Source organism: Lepisosteus oculatus, chromosome 4 (assembly GCF_040954835.1).
Source record: "Lepisosteus oculatus isolate fLepOcu1 chromosome 4, fLepOcu1.hap2, whole genome shotgun sequence".
In the NCBI taxonomy this organism is placed as follows: domain Eukaryota; kingdom Metazoa; phylum Chordata; class Actinopteri; order Semionotiformes; family Lepisosteidae; genus Lepisosteus; species Lepisosteus oculatus.
In genome coordinates, this window is record NC_090699.1 from 37,788,086 (window position 1) to 37,805,010 (window position 16,925).

Here is a 16,925-nt window from a genome sequence, read left to right on the forward strand (position 1 = left end):
TATATAAAAGGTGTTGCTGCTCTGCCTATATTATTTCATACAAGATGCTTGAAATCTATTATAAATATTTTAGTTCACAGATATAGTGACCGAAAATTAATTGTGGACCGGGGTGTTTTAGAAGTATGCTGTTGTAGGGAAATTATCAGCTGTGCATGTCAGACTTTTACAAGTCAAATGCAATTGTGCTTTGTTGCGTTGTTTGCATGCATAAGCTATTACTTTAGATCTAAAATTTTGTACAACATACTTTTTATATCACAGAGCATTACTGTTCATAGCTGGTGGATTTTTGTCTTTACATACTGAGGGATGTTGCTGTGTGGCCAGCTGCAGTAATATCAGTTTTTGGAGCCCCAGTCACCTTTTTCATTGTCATATCAAATTGAACACAAACTCTTTGTGTAAAGAAGTGCCTCGTGTGCTCTGTTTTAAACGCACTTCCCCTTAGGTTCCACTTGTGTCCTCCGGTTTGTGTTTCTCTGCTGATCTATGAAAAACTGACTGGGATGACTTTGTTAACACATTTGACAAATCTGGTCTTGCCTTATTCTGTAGGTTACACTCCACACTAAGCTGATGTTAGCTTTCTGTGTCTCCCCAAGGCAGGTTTTTACAGCCTGAGTTTTTCTTCTAAAGGACTAATAATGTTGCAATGCTTTGTCTCACTGGATTTGGGACTCTGAGTCAGGGGAGTCAATCTACAAGTCAATTAAAAACTCGCCTTTGGACCTCGCCTCCCAATTAATTTTAAGTACCGCTTTGTTTTAATCACTTAACTATTTATTAGCCCTCATTTGTTACTGTACCTTGGGATGCTTGCTGTGAAATCCACTTCATTACTGTTGTATTGTCTGAACAAAATTTATATTAAATAAAATAAAAATAGGAGATAGTAATCCCGAGCAATGTAAAATTCTGTTAGAATTTATTCCTCACTTTATTCCTTGAAGTAATAGTAGGTTCCAGGAAATGCAAACAGCTGAAAGAAAATATTATATTTTGACATCTGCATGGGATGTAATTTATGGTTTACATGTTCAGATTTGTTTTATAAAAAATACTGTTTTATTTTCCATTGTCATTGTAATCCTATTGTTATATTATTATAACCATTGTTACTATACCAGGTAAGAAAGTATGCATTAATTTAATTTTGTTTATTGTAAGTGAGGAAGGAAATAACTTTTTATTTTTTTAAATAAAGGTTGAAACAATAACAAAATGGATAGCATGCTTTTTCATGGTGATGTTCAGAGCTGATTATGAAATTTACCTGATTTGCAACAGCAATATCATTAATATGCATTTCTAAAATATTTACAAGGTGTATTTTGGAAAAGAGCATACAGTACTGGTACAAAAAAAATGAATGTACTTTTTTTAGCATACCCAGGGGCGATGTGCAGAAATGGGATCCAGAATAGGTGAGTCTAGGTAAAAGAGACAGACAAACACAGCTCTAAAATCAACTGCTCTTTCTTCACAGTGCAGGGAAAATAAATTAAAACCACAAACAAACCTTAGCTGACAACCACAAAGTCAAACAAAGAAAACTCAAAACTTTTCCAAAAAAACTACCCTTAAAAAAAACTCATCCTCTCCCCAGGACTCTTCAAAAGCTCACAATATCTATCCATCTATCATTTGGTCACTTAGTTCCTCCCCTTTCCCATGATGCATCACATTTCCAGAGGTTCTCAGTCTTTTGGCTGGTATTCCCCATTGTGGACACACAATACACTGCAGCATCAACAACTTCTCTTCGACTTTCAGGTGTCTGGCAGACAGCCTCTCCTCCTTTTCCTTTGTGTAACACTGACCAATGGCAACTCTGCCTCTTTCGCTGTTCCTGTTTCAGGAAGATCTGGACGGTCTGACTCTTCTTCTACCACTGGCATCGTGAATGCAGGCTCTTGCCAAGGTAACATTGGCCACTTCTAGCCTTCCTTCTCTGGCCCCAGGCCATCCCTTGCTGCCTCAGGTCTGAGTGGTAATGCACTATTCTGTTTTTTCTATCACCAGGTTCTCTGTTGGTTCCCTCTATCATTCTTAGGTCCCTTCTCTGACTTGAGTTGTTCTTTCTCAAGCCATAGTGGCATCATTTCATACTTCTTCTGGAGGTGTAGGCCAAGATACATCATCATCTGCCTCTGGGAACACTGGGACACAGAGCACTGTTCCTCCATTACCTCTAGTGACTCTTGGGAGAGCTGGAAGCCTCTGCTTCCTGTTTTTTTAATTGTCATCTATCACATTCTCTTTCATCAACTAGCCATGTGACTAAGGGTGGCAGGTCATTCCCTGCAGCTTTTTAGGGACTGCAATTCAGACAAGAGCTGTCATCTTGATTGAACCTACTGTCCTATCACAATGACTTACAAAAATGTCAGACCCGTTCTGCCTCCCATTTTGTGAAATTACAAAATAATGCATACACATTTTTAAATTTCTATTTTAATTAATAATAATAATAATAATAATAATAATAATAATAATAATAATAATAATAATAATAATAATTGCTTACACTTATATAGCGCTTTTCCGGACACTCCACTCAAAGCGCTTTACAGGTAATGGGGACTCCCCTCCACCACCACCAATGTGCAGCATCCACCTGGATGATGCGACGGCAGCCATAGTGCACCAGAATGCTCACCACACATCAGCTATCAGTGGGGAGGAGAGCAGAGTAATGTAGCCAATTTATAGATGGGGATTATTAGGAGGCCTAATGGGAAATTTGGCCAGGACACCGGGGTTACACCCCTACTCTTTTCGAGAAACACCCTGGGATTTTTAATGACCACAGAGAGTCAGGACCTCGGTTTTACGTCTCATCCGAAGAATTACAATCTGAATGTTCAGACGGAAGACGTATATGACACCAAAAGAAGGAAAACTTTTGTCTAGGTTACCAAGAGAAAAAAGGCTTCAGACAATCAATATATAGGAGATACATCAGCAAGGGTGTAAAAAACTAAAAAAATGTATGCAGAATAAAGCCACCAAGACCACCAGGATCAATGGAGAGGGCAAAATGTGATGGCTGGAGTAAAAGTATGTACTTGTTACAGACCTCAACTTTAGTGACATACTGTAGTAGTGACTGATCATGTCCAAGGACCTCACTTGCTGGCCCACACTGATGAGACAACATTCCAGCAAGACAACCTACTGCACATCCTCACACTGCTTGTATACCAAAATAAAATGTGACAGCTACAGTACAGTATATTACGAATATCCTTTTCACTAGAGATGAGCCCTTGAGGCCTTGTGGGATAAACTATTGATAAGATTTCCCAAGTGTATTTATTTTATTTTTTTATTGAGCATTATGGAAGTTAAATTATTAACTAGCTGTTTATTAATATATTTTTATTTTACTTTTGGGGTTTGTTTTGTTTTACTTCATGAACATTAATACATTTTATAAGGCAATATTAAAAAAAAACATAACATTTCTATTTCCCATTCATTTTAATATCACAGAATATTAATGATGAAGAAAGTGCATGAACAGATCTAAAATTTTTCATAGGACTGAGGAAGTGCTTACTATTAAACACTCTTTGTTTCTATATAAAGTACAAAATCATGTGTTTGATGAATGGCAAATAAAATAAGTAACCTTGAGCTCAGTACACTGATGACCAGAATCTATATTTTACACTTGCTGCAATTCATCTTTAGATCACAAAAGAAAGGCTTCAATAAGCAGAAATTTGAAATCAGTGAAACAAGGAATAAAAAATGGCAATACTTAAAACAACCATCACTAAAAATGAATTAGTGGCACAGAAAACAACTGCAGTAAGTCTAAAAAAAGGAGCATAAGAAAATGTACAAATAAGAGGAGGCCATTTTGCCCTTCTGGCCCATTTGGTAGTTAGTAGGTACAGTAACTGATCCAAGGATCAATTATATAGCTGTTTCCCAAAAGAAGCCAGGGTCTTGGCTTCAACACCATGGCTGGGTAGCTTGCTCTATACTCTCACAACACTTTGGGCAAAGAAGTACCACATGTTTTTTTTTAAATACACATCCACATAGTTTCCACTCCTTCCTTCTGGTTCATGTCACAAAAGACATTAAATCCTAAAAGAAGAGGTTCTGGACACTAAACTAATGGCAAGCAATAGATTTGCTTAAAAAAATCACTCGGAAAGTACAGATTATTTTCCCTTTAGACAATCAAATAAAAAATACATACACCCAATACATAGATTTTTCTTCTAACCAGTTTGAAAAGTATGTACTGAATAGCAAGCTGTTTCCTTTATGTTATCTAAAAAATGAGACACAATTACTGTATTGTAATGAGTAATAAGTATTGTAATATTTTGCACAAAGTGATCCAACTTAGTTGTTTTTCCCTTTCTGAGCTCCCTTATAATGTACAGGATGTGCATAGCTGGCTTTCTATCTACAGTTATTTGAATAACCCTCATCTCAATATACAAATTATCACATTACACCTAGTTTTCCATGGCAGGATGCAATCATGTCCAGCTGATGAACTGACTGTCCACATTTTGTGAAGAAATACATAAATACTAAAGAGTATGTACAAGGTCACCTACAGTATACAGTGCTGACACTAGTGTTTTTCACGATAGCTATGCATCTGAGAAAACGTTGTCAAAACCTGGAATAATATTACACTAAAAGACAATTTCTTGATTTTATTTCTTATTATAATCACCCTCCATCTCAAACACTAACACTTTATACTGTATATCCATTCTTAAGAGTATCAGTTTCTCGATTATATTACTCTTCTATCTGCTTTTTAATTACTTGTCAATAGAAGCCTTTAAAAATCATTGTGTTCAATGCCCCGAGGAGTATAGACTTCAGCTGAAAAAATAATAATCATGCCAGGCCACATCTTTGTTATAGCATGGATTCATCTGTTCAAATCCATTTTTGTGAACCTTATCCTGTATGAATCTGATTGTGCAAATTAGCAAATTGACAAACATATGCCGAACACCATTCCCAGAGTTGCTTGTGGTCATTTCTACACAGCTATTTAGACCAGTGATTGTAGTGCAATGATGATTTTGATTAGAGGTATCCTGTTTAAATCTCAGAAGATGCTGGCCTTAATCTTGTTATTTTAGGCTTTGATGCAGAACATCTTTGGGAGTGGAACAGTGAATAGCACTAATTCAATATTGCTTTCTTCCCAATAGTCAGTCATCAATAGTCAGAAACAAAGTCCCCTGTCTTGTGAGCTAGGGTTCCACCTATCCAACATACTGTAAAAGTTTGACATAATATTTGCACACATAAAGCAATCAATGCTTGGTCAACTGCTTACCTGTTTAAAGTTTGCAAATATATCAAACAAATATTATTTAGATTTTGAAAAGATAAACTTCTGTTTAATTTTGACAGCATGAATATTTATTTATTGGCTGGACTTGGTTGATCTTTTTGGGACTTATTAGCATTTCAGTGTGCAAAACAAGGTAATCTAGATATTACTTGAAAATATTGTTGCATGGACATACTTGATTTAGGTTTTAAGTTTAGGTAGCACTCAGAGTTTTGTGCTTTCCAATGCAGACTACTGCTTGGCTAGTCATATTAAAAGGACATCCAGACCTAGGGAAATGAATCAGTTCTCTGCTAACTCATGTTGTCAGCATACCACTGTTGAATATTTAGGGCCAGCTTTTGCTAACAGAGTTTCCAAGCATCAATCATAATATGATGATTCCACTTTCCTTTACCTTTGATGTCTTTTTTTTAATGAGCCTGATTAGAAATGAATGGTAGCTGCCACTTACAGCATGATACTGATATATTTTAATCACATTAACCAAATAAAAAAAACAGGAAATGTATAATAGTCACCATCAAAATATATGAGCTATAGTCTATGAATGCCCCTTTCACTGATAAAACAAGAATATATCAAATGTACAAAAGTGGAATTACATCTAAAAAAATATTAACTTAATAATATTAAGGATTTTTTAAACATAATTTCAGTTTACATTGAACACTATTCAGGATTTTTATAAATCCTGGACTAAAAAGGTAGACCAGTATTTTCCTGAAATGCCAAAGGATATGTTTTTCTTAGTTTTATACTTAAACTACATCCTGTTAACCCTGCAAATGGCTCTTTTTCCCAGCCTAAAGCTGAAATCTATCCTGAAAATCTGTCAATCACATCTGGTTTTACACCTAATGGTGATCTGTTTTTTTTATAGATAGAGTAAGTGAGGAGATCAAAGTGCAATAATTAATACAAATTTCAACTTGATTGAAAAATGAATAAAAAAGTTATTTTAACTTCATTTCCAAGAGAGACTTACTATAATATATACAGTAGAGGATTGGCTTAAAACTGAAAACACTGAATTCCATTCATCCATTTTCTAACTGGATTCCTGTCCATCACAGGGCAGACACAAACACAAACTCAGACAAGCACACACCCAAACAAGGGCCAAATTTTCCAGAAGCCAATTAACCTCCCCAAGGTCATAGACCACGACAGTATGTCTTTGGACTATGGGAAGAAATCAGAGCTCCTGGGGGAAACCCATGTGAACATAGGGAGAACAATACTAACCATTATACCACCATGCTGTCCAACACTGAATTTCACTAACGTCAAATTAAGTATTTCTGTATGTGGACTATGCAGTTGCTAGTCTTACAACAATGAGAATTGTGTTTCTCAAACAGCGCCATGTCAGTTTAAAAATTTAAATAAGGACTATGAGCTTTCTCCCAAAATAATTTTGAAACATTCACATGCTTGTTGAATGGGTGAACAATGGAAAGAGAGTTATGTTAACAAAAACTTAATTTCTATTGAAAAGAAATAAAGAATTTCATACTTTATAAATGTAGTAATTTGGATTAACATCTGTAAATAAGCTTGTAGTAACAGACAAATAAGTTCTGGAACCCGAGATGAAGTTTAAAGAACTGAGTTTATTGCATGCAAGGAACAATAAGACCAAAGTATTGTTTGAAACATAGGTACAAAACTTCCAGTTTATATAGCAAATTTCACCGGCTTCTGATGCAAATTGTTGCCATAGTAATGGGGGGCCACCTGTGTTTGAACATTCCCAAGACCTTGAACACTTGTGATGGTCGGTTTTATCTTTCCTTAGTTAGGGAGTCTTTATCTTGCACTTGGAATTTCATGTCAATTAAATCCCATCCCTGCCATAACTCAAAGGTGCCTAAGCATGGAATGTCTTGTGCCACAAGAAGTCTTTGTGCAGAAAGAAATCAGTTAACCCATTTTTCACATCTTATATCTTTCTTCAAGCTCTAAATAAGCACCACCTGTTCTAATGTATACACTCAGATCATGTTACTTACCTCCACAAGGAGCTCTCCGTGACACTTCCCAGGTTGAAATCAAACAGCTTCGTCAACATAAGAATGACCTAAACAAGAAATTGGGAAACAGACTTTTAGAATCATTTACACCAATTTGCCCCGCTATGGCCATTGTGTTAACTTAACATTTATTCAGTTATTATAATAATTAGATAAGATAATTTTAGCTTAAACTTTAATATTTAAAATATCTTTTTTATTCTAGGAACACACATTTTGAAACCATCAACTGAACTGACACCCGAAGAAGGCTCCACAGCGAAAATGTTGTGTTTCTTTTCTTCTCTCGAATAAACCTTTACTTGTTCACATGCTGACACAGCTTCCTACTTGAACTACCATCAATTGAATATTTACAATTCAGCTGACAGCAACAGGCTGTGTACACATTGTCAAGACTGAGGAGATGTAGACAGGCTCCTCCAATTGAGACATTCAACCTTTTGACATAATACAAACTCTACATCACCATAAAGGAGGTTTAGTACTGATTAGAGGAGAGGAATGTCCCTGACTGACAACACCATAGGCCTGCAGATTTTTAGGAAGTTTCAGGGGTTTCTGTTTAGATGACTAATCTCCTGTCCTACCCCAGTGGCTTTGTGAAAATTGTAAACTGCTGTTTGGAGAATCCCAGTAGCAGTCACCTAATGACATGACCCAGGCTTGAACTTATTAAGTCTAGATCACAGAACTACAATTACACACATAGTGAGCAACTTTATTGGTGGAGTCCATGAATCATCATCTGTTACAAACGCAGCTTGAGGTCTTTTATAATTCCTGCTGTCATTTTAAGTTTTATGATTCTGCCATTTTCCCTACACTGAATGCCCCAAAACACGAACTGCCCAGCCATTAAAAAATTCAGAGAAAAGACTGCTTATATTATGCTAAGGATGGAAGACTATCCATCACAATAATGTCATACCATATCTAAACATGTGGAACTTCATTTTTAATAACCCTTAAAATACATGTTACATAGTTCTAATAACCCTTATAATACATTTATTTAAACTTGACTGCTGAATCAGTATTGACATTTTCCAATTCTTTATTGGGCTTCTGAGTGGCTCAGCCAATAAAGGGGCTTGTATGGAGCCCATATAAGCTCACCGTGATTGAAATTTACCAGGCAGCAGCAAATAGCTGGCTGAATGTTGGAAATGAATTGGTTTAAACTTGACAAGGGTATCGTCCTCTTACAAGAAAACTGATCGATCCTCCACTGACAGGAGAGGTGTCTGTTATTAATAATAATAATAATTGTTATTAATGCTGCACTGCTCCATTCAATGCTTACTGTGATGGGACCACCCTGGTACATTACAGAGGAAACCTCTACCTGTATCTACATATCATGCAGGTGCAACATTCATAGATGTGAAGATGAGTTGACAATTAACAGTTCACAAATTATTTTATAAAATTAGAAGTAAAATCCTCTCCTGACAACAGACTACTATATATAGGGGTGAAAAGAAGAAATAAATGTTCCTCTTGGGAGTTCAAACCTGCCAAGAAAAATAAGTAGATTATCTTGCACACATGTTTCTGGAAGCCCAACCAAGAAGATTGTGTATTTTCAATTTAAGAAAACATTCGACACTATATAACTACACAAAAGACCCAGTTCATTTAATTAGATTGTCTACCTATAGGTTTCCACATCAAAGCTGTTACATTTTAGAAATACCAATAATTATGTACAAATACATTAATAAAGTTATGTATTGCAAAACTAATAATAATTTTTGTATCGCAGATTGTATTGTTCTATATGTACTGTACTTTACACTCAAACCAAGGTCTGTAAAAATAAAAGTACCCCTCCAATAACCATTACACACAGCTCTATTTAATACATGTATTTTAACTTACAAAGCAATAAATAATGCTCTGACAACTTCAGGGCTATCATTTGTACAAAATCATTAAACATGACACATTTCTGGTAAATCTAGCTATTGTACACTACATTATATTGTATGTATATATACACTGTACTGTACACTAACCACAGAATTTCTAATAATATTTAAGTAAAATTAATCACTTCTCCAAAAAGAAACCTTGATTGTTTCCAATAACTTATCCTTAATGGATTTTTACAATTTTGGTATAGTGTAGCTGCCCAAATGTGGTGGTGTATCTTCATAGTAAGAAAGGTAACATACCTGAAAATTGCTTTAAAGCTTATGTGCATTACCTGTTTTAAAGCACTGTGGGGGAATTCCATCACTGTGTAAACTACATTTTCCAAAACATGGAATACATTATTAAAACTACACTTAATGAATATACATGTAAAACTAACAATCATTGTAAATTAACATATCTATTTAAATATTTATTCTTTATAATACAATATACATTTACAGTATCTCCTTTATAGACTACTTTGAGTCAAAAGGTAACAATCAAGTAGAATCCAAAAGACTGATCCCCTGTTGAAGTAGTTGCAGGTGATCTTCAGAGACTCAGAAGATCCATGTTCTGATAAAAGGCTAATTATACACTATGTGCTCTGTTACACTCTGCCCTTCTCAGCTTCACAGAACACTCAGTGGTTGACCTTGTATCATTGTGTCTGATTTGAGAGATAGCATCACTGAAGCATATACAGTATGACAAGATTCTGGACTTGAACTTCTGTCATATGTACAGTACACCTTCTTGTTTCTGAGCTACACAGACCACACACAAGATCTAACATGCTTTACTAAAAGACCAGCACTTTGAAATAAAGGATTTGAGTGCTGAGAGACTATGAGAGTGGGAAGTGACATCATTATTAAGAACTCGTTATTCACTATTTGCAAAGTAACACATGTAGACAATATTACATACAGTATACTGTATCACTTCCAAAATATTATAATGAAAGTGGTTAAATACTTTTAACTAAAAAACATCTAGAATCCAAAGTACATACTGTATAAATCATTTTTTTTAATTCCATAAAGCTTTTCACACTGAAGATAAAACAGGATTACCATAAGAATTATGACACATTAAGCATCAATTTTGTGAAGCCAGCCTTTTCCACTTCCCCTCAGTACTGATAACTCAAGCTGACATGTTGCATGTGCTCTTGAATTAAATTCAAATGAACAGATCTGTGTTTTTTAAGTAATTGCATATGTTCACTGACAGGGTGCTAAGAACTAGTGTGTTTTGCTAGGGGCTGTACCATCATAAAACAGAACAGTTTGGGGCCATTTTTTTTCTAGACCCACAGATGTTAGTCTCATGATACCATTAATTTTATAACCTGTCAGTTGAAATAACTACTTTAGGAGGTATTGTACGTATAGCCCAACAACTGTATAAGAATTTGCTTATTTGGCTGGATGGTAAAAAATGTCAGTTAAAGAGAAACTGTTTCTTTGGTATTTTACAGTTTTGAATGATCCTTATGTACGTATACTTGTATAAGTATGCTGCACATTCACAGATAAATGTTAGTCAGATATACTTAAAATGAACAAACTACTGAAAGTGTGGTATTTTACAAGGTGCTCTGAAAACTGGGCATCACACCTTTTAATAAGCAAAAAAACAAAAATTGGAAAAATGAAACACTTCACACTCCCAAAGCAACCAAATCCTGCTAATTATTTAGAGCTCATTATTTAATCATAGTGGGTCCAATCTTAAAACTGTACAGTAAATATTCTTTATGAAACCCTCCAGGCTGAAGAGATTTGAAAATTGGGTCAGTTGAAATCTAAGGGGAAAATAAAGACTGAAAATCGGATTTTGCCTGCAGCTGGATAAAAGTACAGGAACCTGCAATCTATTTACTCTCTGGCAAGGGATTCATAGGTATTTGAAATTCATTATACCTTGTGGCTGGGAAAATCAAGAAGATATTTATAAGGATGAAAGCATTACATGAAGTGTAGCAGAGGATCATTTTTTCCTAATTAAAACAATTTTTATTTTTAACTTTTCCCAGCTTTGGAACTTGCCAATCACATTTTCAACAGCTACAGTCACTTGTCTATTAACCACTTCAAAGATACAGTATTTCTCAATGTGTTACTTGAAGGCAGTTGAAATAAACACATACAGGATATGTAAAATAATTTATTTCAACTATTACTTGAAAATATGTATTATAGTATTTTTTCACTCCACATTTTTGTATTTAATCTTATGCTTTAAGAACTGTAACAACTTTTAAACCTTCAACATATTTTCTTTAAAGTTCCTTGATATTAGTGTTATATGATGTCATAAACAGTACAATAGCTTCACCAAAAAAAAACAGTAAAGCTTGGGGACAAACTCTCAATAACCAATTAATATTACATATTAAGCACATAATACAATTACATATTACATTTCACTAGTATGCTGCAAGTTAAGGATGTAGCCTAAGAAGATTCACCACTCCAAACTGGAGGGAAAACCACACCTTAGAATCACCAAGATGCAAGATCCTGAAAAAGTAGTCCAGTTTGCAAAATCTATGGATGAAGCTCTGAAAGTCACTCAGAATGGTGATTCTGTCACTGACACGTGGGAAGAACTATATATAGCAGTGCTTTTGCTACATATGGGAAAAGGACCTCGAAGAACAGAGACTGGTTTGAAGCCAAGTCTTGAGAGATGAATCCCGTTACTGAAGCAAAGTGTGCGGCCATCACGGAACACAGGCATTCACCAAGTGGGAGGTTTTTGCAGATGCTGAGAGCTGCCAGGAGGAAAGTCCAGCAGACAGCCAGGCGCTATGCAAATGAGTACTGGTAAGAACTCTGTGAAGACAGCTGAACAGCAGTTGCAACAGGTAACATCAGAGGGATGTACGATGGCATCAACAAAGTCCTTGGTCCTGCTCAGAACAAAACAGTACCCCTCAAGTCCTCCAGTGGGGAAATGATTACTGACAGAGGCAAGCAGATGGAGAGATGGGTAGAACATTACTCTCAGCTTTACAGAGAATACTGTCATCAGTTCAGCACTTGATGCTGTAGAGTGCCTGCCCATTATGAATGAACTAGATGCAGAAAGCCAAACCAAGAAGAACTCAGCAAGGCCATTGACAGCTTGGCTTTTGGTAAAGTTTTAGGCAACGATGGGATTCCCCCAGATCTCATCAAGCGCTGCAAAGGCACGCCACTGCATCCCCTATATGATGTCCTGTTTCAGTGCTGGAGAGAAGGAACTGTAGCCCAGGACATGAGAGATGCAAAGATCATCACCCTTTACAAAAACAAGTGACTGCAACAATTACAGGGGCATCTCTCACCTGAGCGTTGTTTGCAAGCTCTTTGCACATGTCCATGTCCGACTCCAAAAGCTGGGTGAGTGTGTCTACCCTGAGTCGCAGTGTGGTTTTAGTGCTAAAAGATTCACGGTGGACATGATCTTCTCCCTCCGTCAGCTTCAAGAGAAGTGTGGGGAACAACATCAGCTCCTATATGTCGCCTTCATCGACCTCAAGACATTTGATCTGGTCAATAGAGATGGTCTCTTTCATATCCTTCTGAAGATAAGATGCCCACCGAAGCTACATAGCATGATTAAATCTTTCCATGAGAACATGAAGGGCACAGTCCAGTATGACGGCAGTTCATCTGAAAGCTGTGACATCCGCAGCGGAGTCAAGCAAGGGTGTGTTCTGGCACCAAAGCTCTTTGGGATCTTCTTCTCTGTGCTTCTGAAGCATGCATTTGGGTCATCAACTGAGGGCACACCAGATCAGATAGGCAGCTATTCAATTTAGCACGTCTCAGAGCAAAAATCAAAGTCCGTGAGACTCTCATTAGAGACTTGCACTTTGCCGATGATGCTGCAGTCACCACCCATACAGAGCAACAACTCCAGAATCTGATGGTCCGCTTCTCTCAGGCCTGCACAGACTTTGGACTGACCATTAGCCTAAGGTACTGCATCAGGACATGGAAACATCTCCTGCCATCATAATCGACAACTATGAACTGGAAGTCGTCAAACCAGTTTACAGTATATACCTGGGGTCCACCATCAGTGACAACCTCTCCTTGGATGCTGAAATCAGCAAACGCATCAGAAAAGCTGCCATGACTCTTGCTCGGCTTAGTACTCGTGTCTGGGAGAACACGAAGCTCACTGTCAGGACCAAAACAGCAGTGTACAACGCGTTCGTCATCAACACACTTCTCAGCAAAACCTCGACAACATACGCAAAGCAAGAGAAGAAACCGAATAGCTTCCATCTGAGCATCAAGGATGTCTGCAAGCGAGACATGAGAGAGCTAGACATTGACGCTGCATGCTGGGAGGACATGGCAGGTGACCGTGTCAGCTGGAGAGGCGGTATTCAGCGTCAGCTCAAGATAGGAGAAGAGAAGGTCCTCAGGCAGGCCGGAGGAAGAAGAAATCATCAAATGTAGCACTGCACCACCAGGTACACGGAGACTGTCCACAGATTCTGCCACTTCAACAGAGACTGTCACTCCCGCATCATCAGCCACTCCTGATGCTGTTTCAGTCGCAGAGTAACCAGTAACTAGGGCGCAACATCCATGGTCGACCCCGACTGACGGAGGCTAATAATAAATTAATTTAATGAATTAATTACATATTCTGGAAGAAAAAAAAAAACTGAATTGTTTTCTCCACAATTTTGTAACTATTGTTTTCCCCAAAAACTGCAGGTCTTCCAACTATGTTTAACTTCTCAATTATTAAATACCTTAAAAAAAAACAGAGTCAATTCTCATTCTCTGTATTTTTCTGTTGAAATCTTAGACCAGTGAGAGTCAACTCCAGATACTGTATACAGTAAATTATCAACCTCTGCAGATGTATGGATCTCTTCAGTCATTACATACTTGAAAAATTAATAAGTATATTGTGTGTTTTTTAGGGGTTCTACACTCTACATAAGATGTTTAGAAATGTATTATCATTCCTGCTACAATAACACATACAACACATTTTATTCTGGTGGGAGCAATGGAACACCGGTATATGAAATTTTAAAATCTTATGTTAAATTTGAATGATATATAAATGCAGTAGTCTTTAAACTGGATATTGAGTATAACTTCTACCCCTCCATGTTAACACATGTTTTCTGTGAATACTCTATGGTGATATACAGTCGTTCATATTAGCAATGCATGTAAATTAACTTAAGATACATTAAGCAAACATATTATAAATAACAAATTAATTGTTAATTGTGTGCACTGTTCTAAAATCCAGATGCTGTGCAATGCTAATCAGATGTTAAAAAAGTATCCATTTGATGGCAATTTGATATCATATTGTATATATCATATCAGCTTATACTTTACATAAGCCTTATTTGTTCATTGCATCATTAAACTAATATTTAGTAACTTAATTCTCAGTTTATACAACACAAAAAAACATATACTGACAACAAAGTCCAAAATGCAGTAAGAATTTGAGTTTTTCTTATTAGATCATTTTGTGAAATCACCTACATTTTCTACTGCACAACATTCATACAGTATCTCAATATTTTAGTCTTGATTGAATCACTGGTGAAACCTCATTTTCCAAATAACTTAATATTCCCTTTATAGCAACACAGCACATTGAAGATTTATATTTTTAATGTCAACTCAAAATTTTAACAACTTATTTTGCAATTTTGCATGACAACTCACAACTCAACTAAACTATCAATTATAACTTTTAAAATGAATGCATCTTTATTAACATACGTTTCATTACTAAGATTCAGTAATCTCTTGCACACAATCTCCATACAGTACTAAGGTCAGATACTTCAGCTGAATTACATAGCAATTGACTCTTTTTTATTAAAGAAGCCATACCATCATCTCCACTGCATTACTTATGGTCTCTTAAGGCTGCCTATTTATTTCTAGGCTTAATGTGTACTGCTGAAACCCTAAGGCAATACAAAGTATGGCCTTTTCATATCCACTGAGACCCTGTACTTAAGATTCATAAACAACATTTGAATTGAGCAATGCTCCTGAGTCAGCACATACTTTTGCTCTAAGACTATTTGCTTTCTCAATATGCCACACAGCTATTATTAGAACGTGATCTTCTGCTAGAAAAGAGTTATCTTCTCCTTCCAACTTTGCAAAATTGTTTGACAGCAGACTGTTTGTCGGCGTTTACAATGTGCAAAAGGGACACACTACAGCAGCAGAATCACCTTACATTTGCCCCTGCAACCACTCTAATTATGCATGCATTAAGAGCTGCAAATTAAAACGTCTGCTTTGAGATGCACCGAAGTAAGAAATATACTCCTCTAATTAAGAATCAGAAAGTACAAGTAAGTGCAGAGGCCCTTTGAGAGAAATTGCTGAGGGACCAAATAACCTTAAATGTCCAGATAGACCAGTGGATGTGAATGACAAAGCATCCAGTAACACCAGCTGGTAGGTGAAATCACAGCTTCTTCCTTACTACCTTTCCCAACAGGCTTCACTGCTGGTCCAGGTGTGTTTAAAATGTGCTTCAGTGGGATGAAAGGAACTGGCCAAAATTATAGTGTTTAAAAGTTAGGTGAAAGCATCCATTCATCAGCTGAAGGACAGTGTGCACATGAACCTTCTGTCTGCCACATATGGAGACTAATGTAGGTGGCCAGCACCAAGTAGAGATGTCAGATGGCTTCCCACTGGAAGGTACATATGCTAATATCATAAGCATGCCAATTAGACTTGTGCATTTGCTAAACTGTAAATATCACCTCCCAAGAGGTGATCCCTGGCAAAAAAGAGACCTTTCTTGCAGTTTAGATCCAAGATTTTCAACAAAAAATCACAGCATAATCAACTTTACATTTTACGTAAAATCGATCAGCTTCTTAATAGAAATATTTTCTAGTATCACACAATACATATTTTGGATTGCCTCTAAAAACTGACACTCTCCACCACTTTGTCTTTTATTTGTTTCAAAACCTCCTTGGTCTTCACTTTTAAATTGTCTTAATTCTATGTGAGTTGTGGCCTGAAATTCAATATCTAACTGGGAATTTACCGCGGCGGTTGCATTTACTTTGATGTCAAGCTAAACTACTTGGATTGTTCACAGACCATTACACTGCTTTTGTGGCTTTTCTGTTTTTTATTTTCACCTGAACTGATTTAGGTTTGCTGAATAACCCTATGAAATCAAGAGTATTATAGTTTTCTTAAAAAATCAAAATAAACTACATGCTATCGGTATTTCTTAGATTTATCAGTTTGAAGTTGGTAACAGATTCAAAACCTTTCTAAATATAAAGTTCTATTTGAATGTGTCATGATTGAAAGCTCACGTATGCAGAAACATTGTAAGAGAAATGAATACTTTTGTAAGGGACTGTATGTACAGTTATAGATACTAGCTACTGAGTTGTCTCAGGAATCTAGGGGAAATAGTCAAACATCTAGAGAGTGTCAACATTTGTAGTTTGTAGTAGAGGAAGGAACGCGAGAGAGTGAAAGTTAAGGTGGAAGGTCTTTGTTCCAATCAGCCTTTAAGTCCAGATTTGAGTTAAGTACCTGTATTTTAACCTTGTTAAGAGAATTTGCCATGCTATT

General features: G+C 36.4%; 1 protein-coding gene across 3 annotated transcripts in view; it reads right to left on the minus strand.

Annotated features, from left to right (window-relative positions):
• Positions 1–16,925, minus strand: part of sorcs1 (sortilin-related VPS10 domain containing receptor 1) — a 231,540-nt gene that overhangs the window by 118,875 nt on the left and 95,740 nt on the right. For all 3 annotated transcript variants that reach the window (XM_006630828.3, XM_015347402.2, XM_015347403.2), the window contains exon 2: positions 7,366–7,433. In XM_006630828.3, the coding sequence (XP_006630891.2) occupies positions 7,366–7,433 (68 nt within the window). The remainder of the gene's footprint in view (positions 1–7,365; positions 7,434–16,925) is intronic.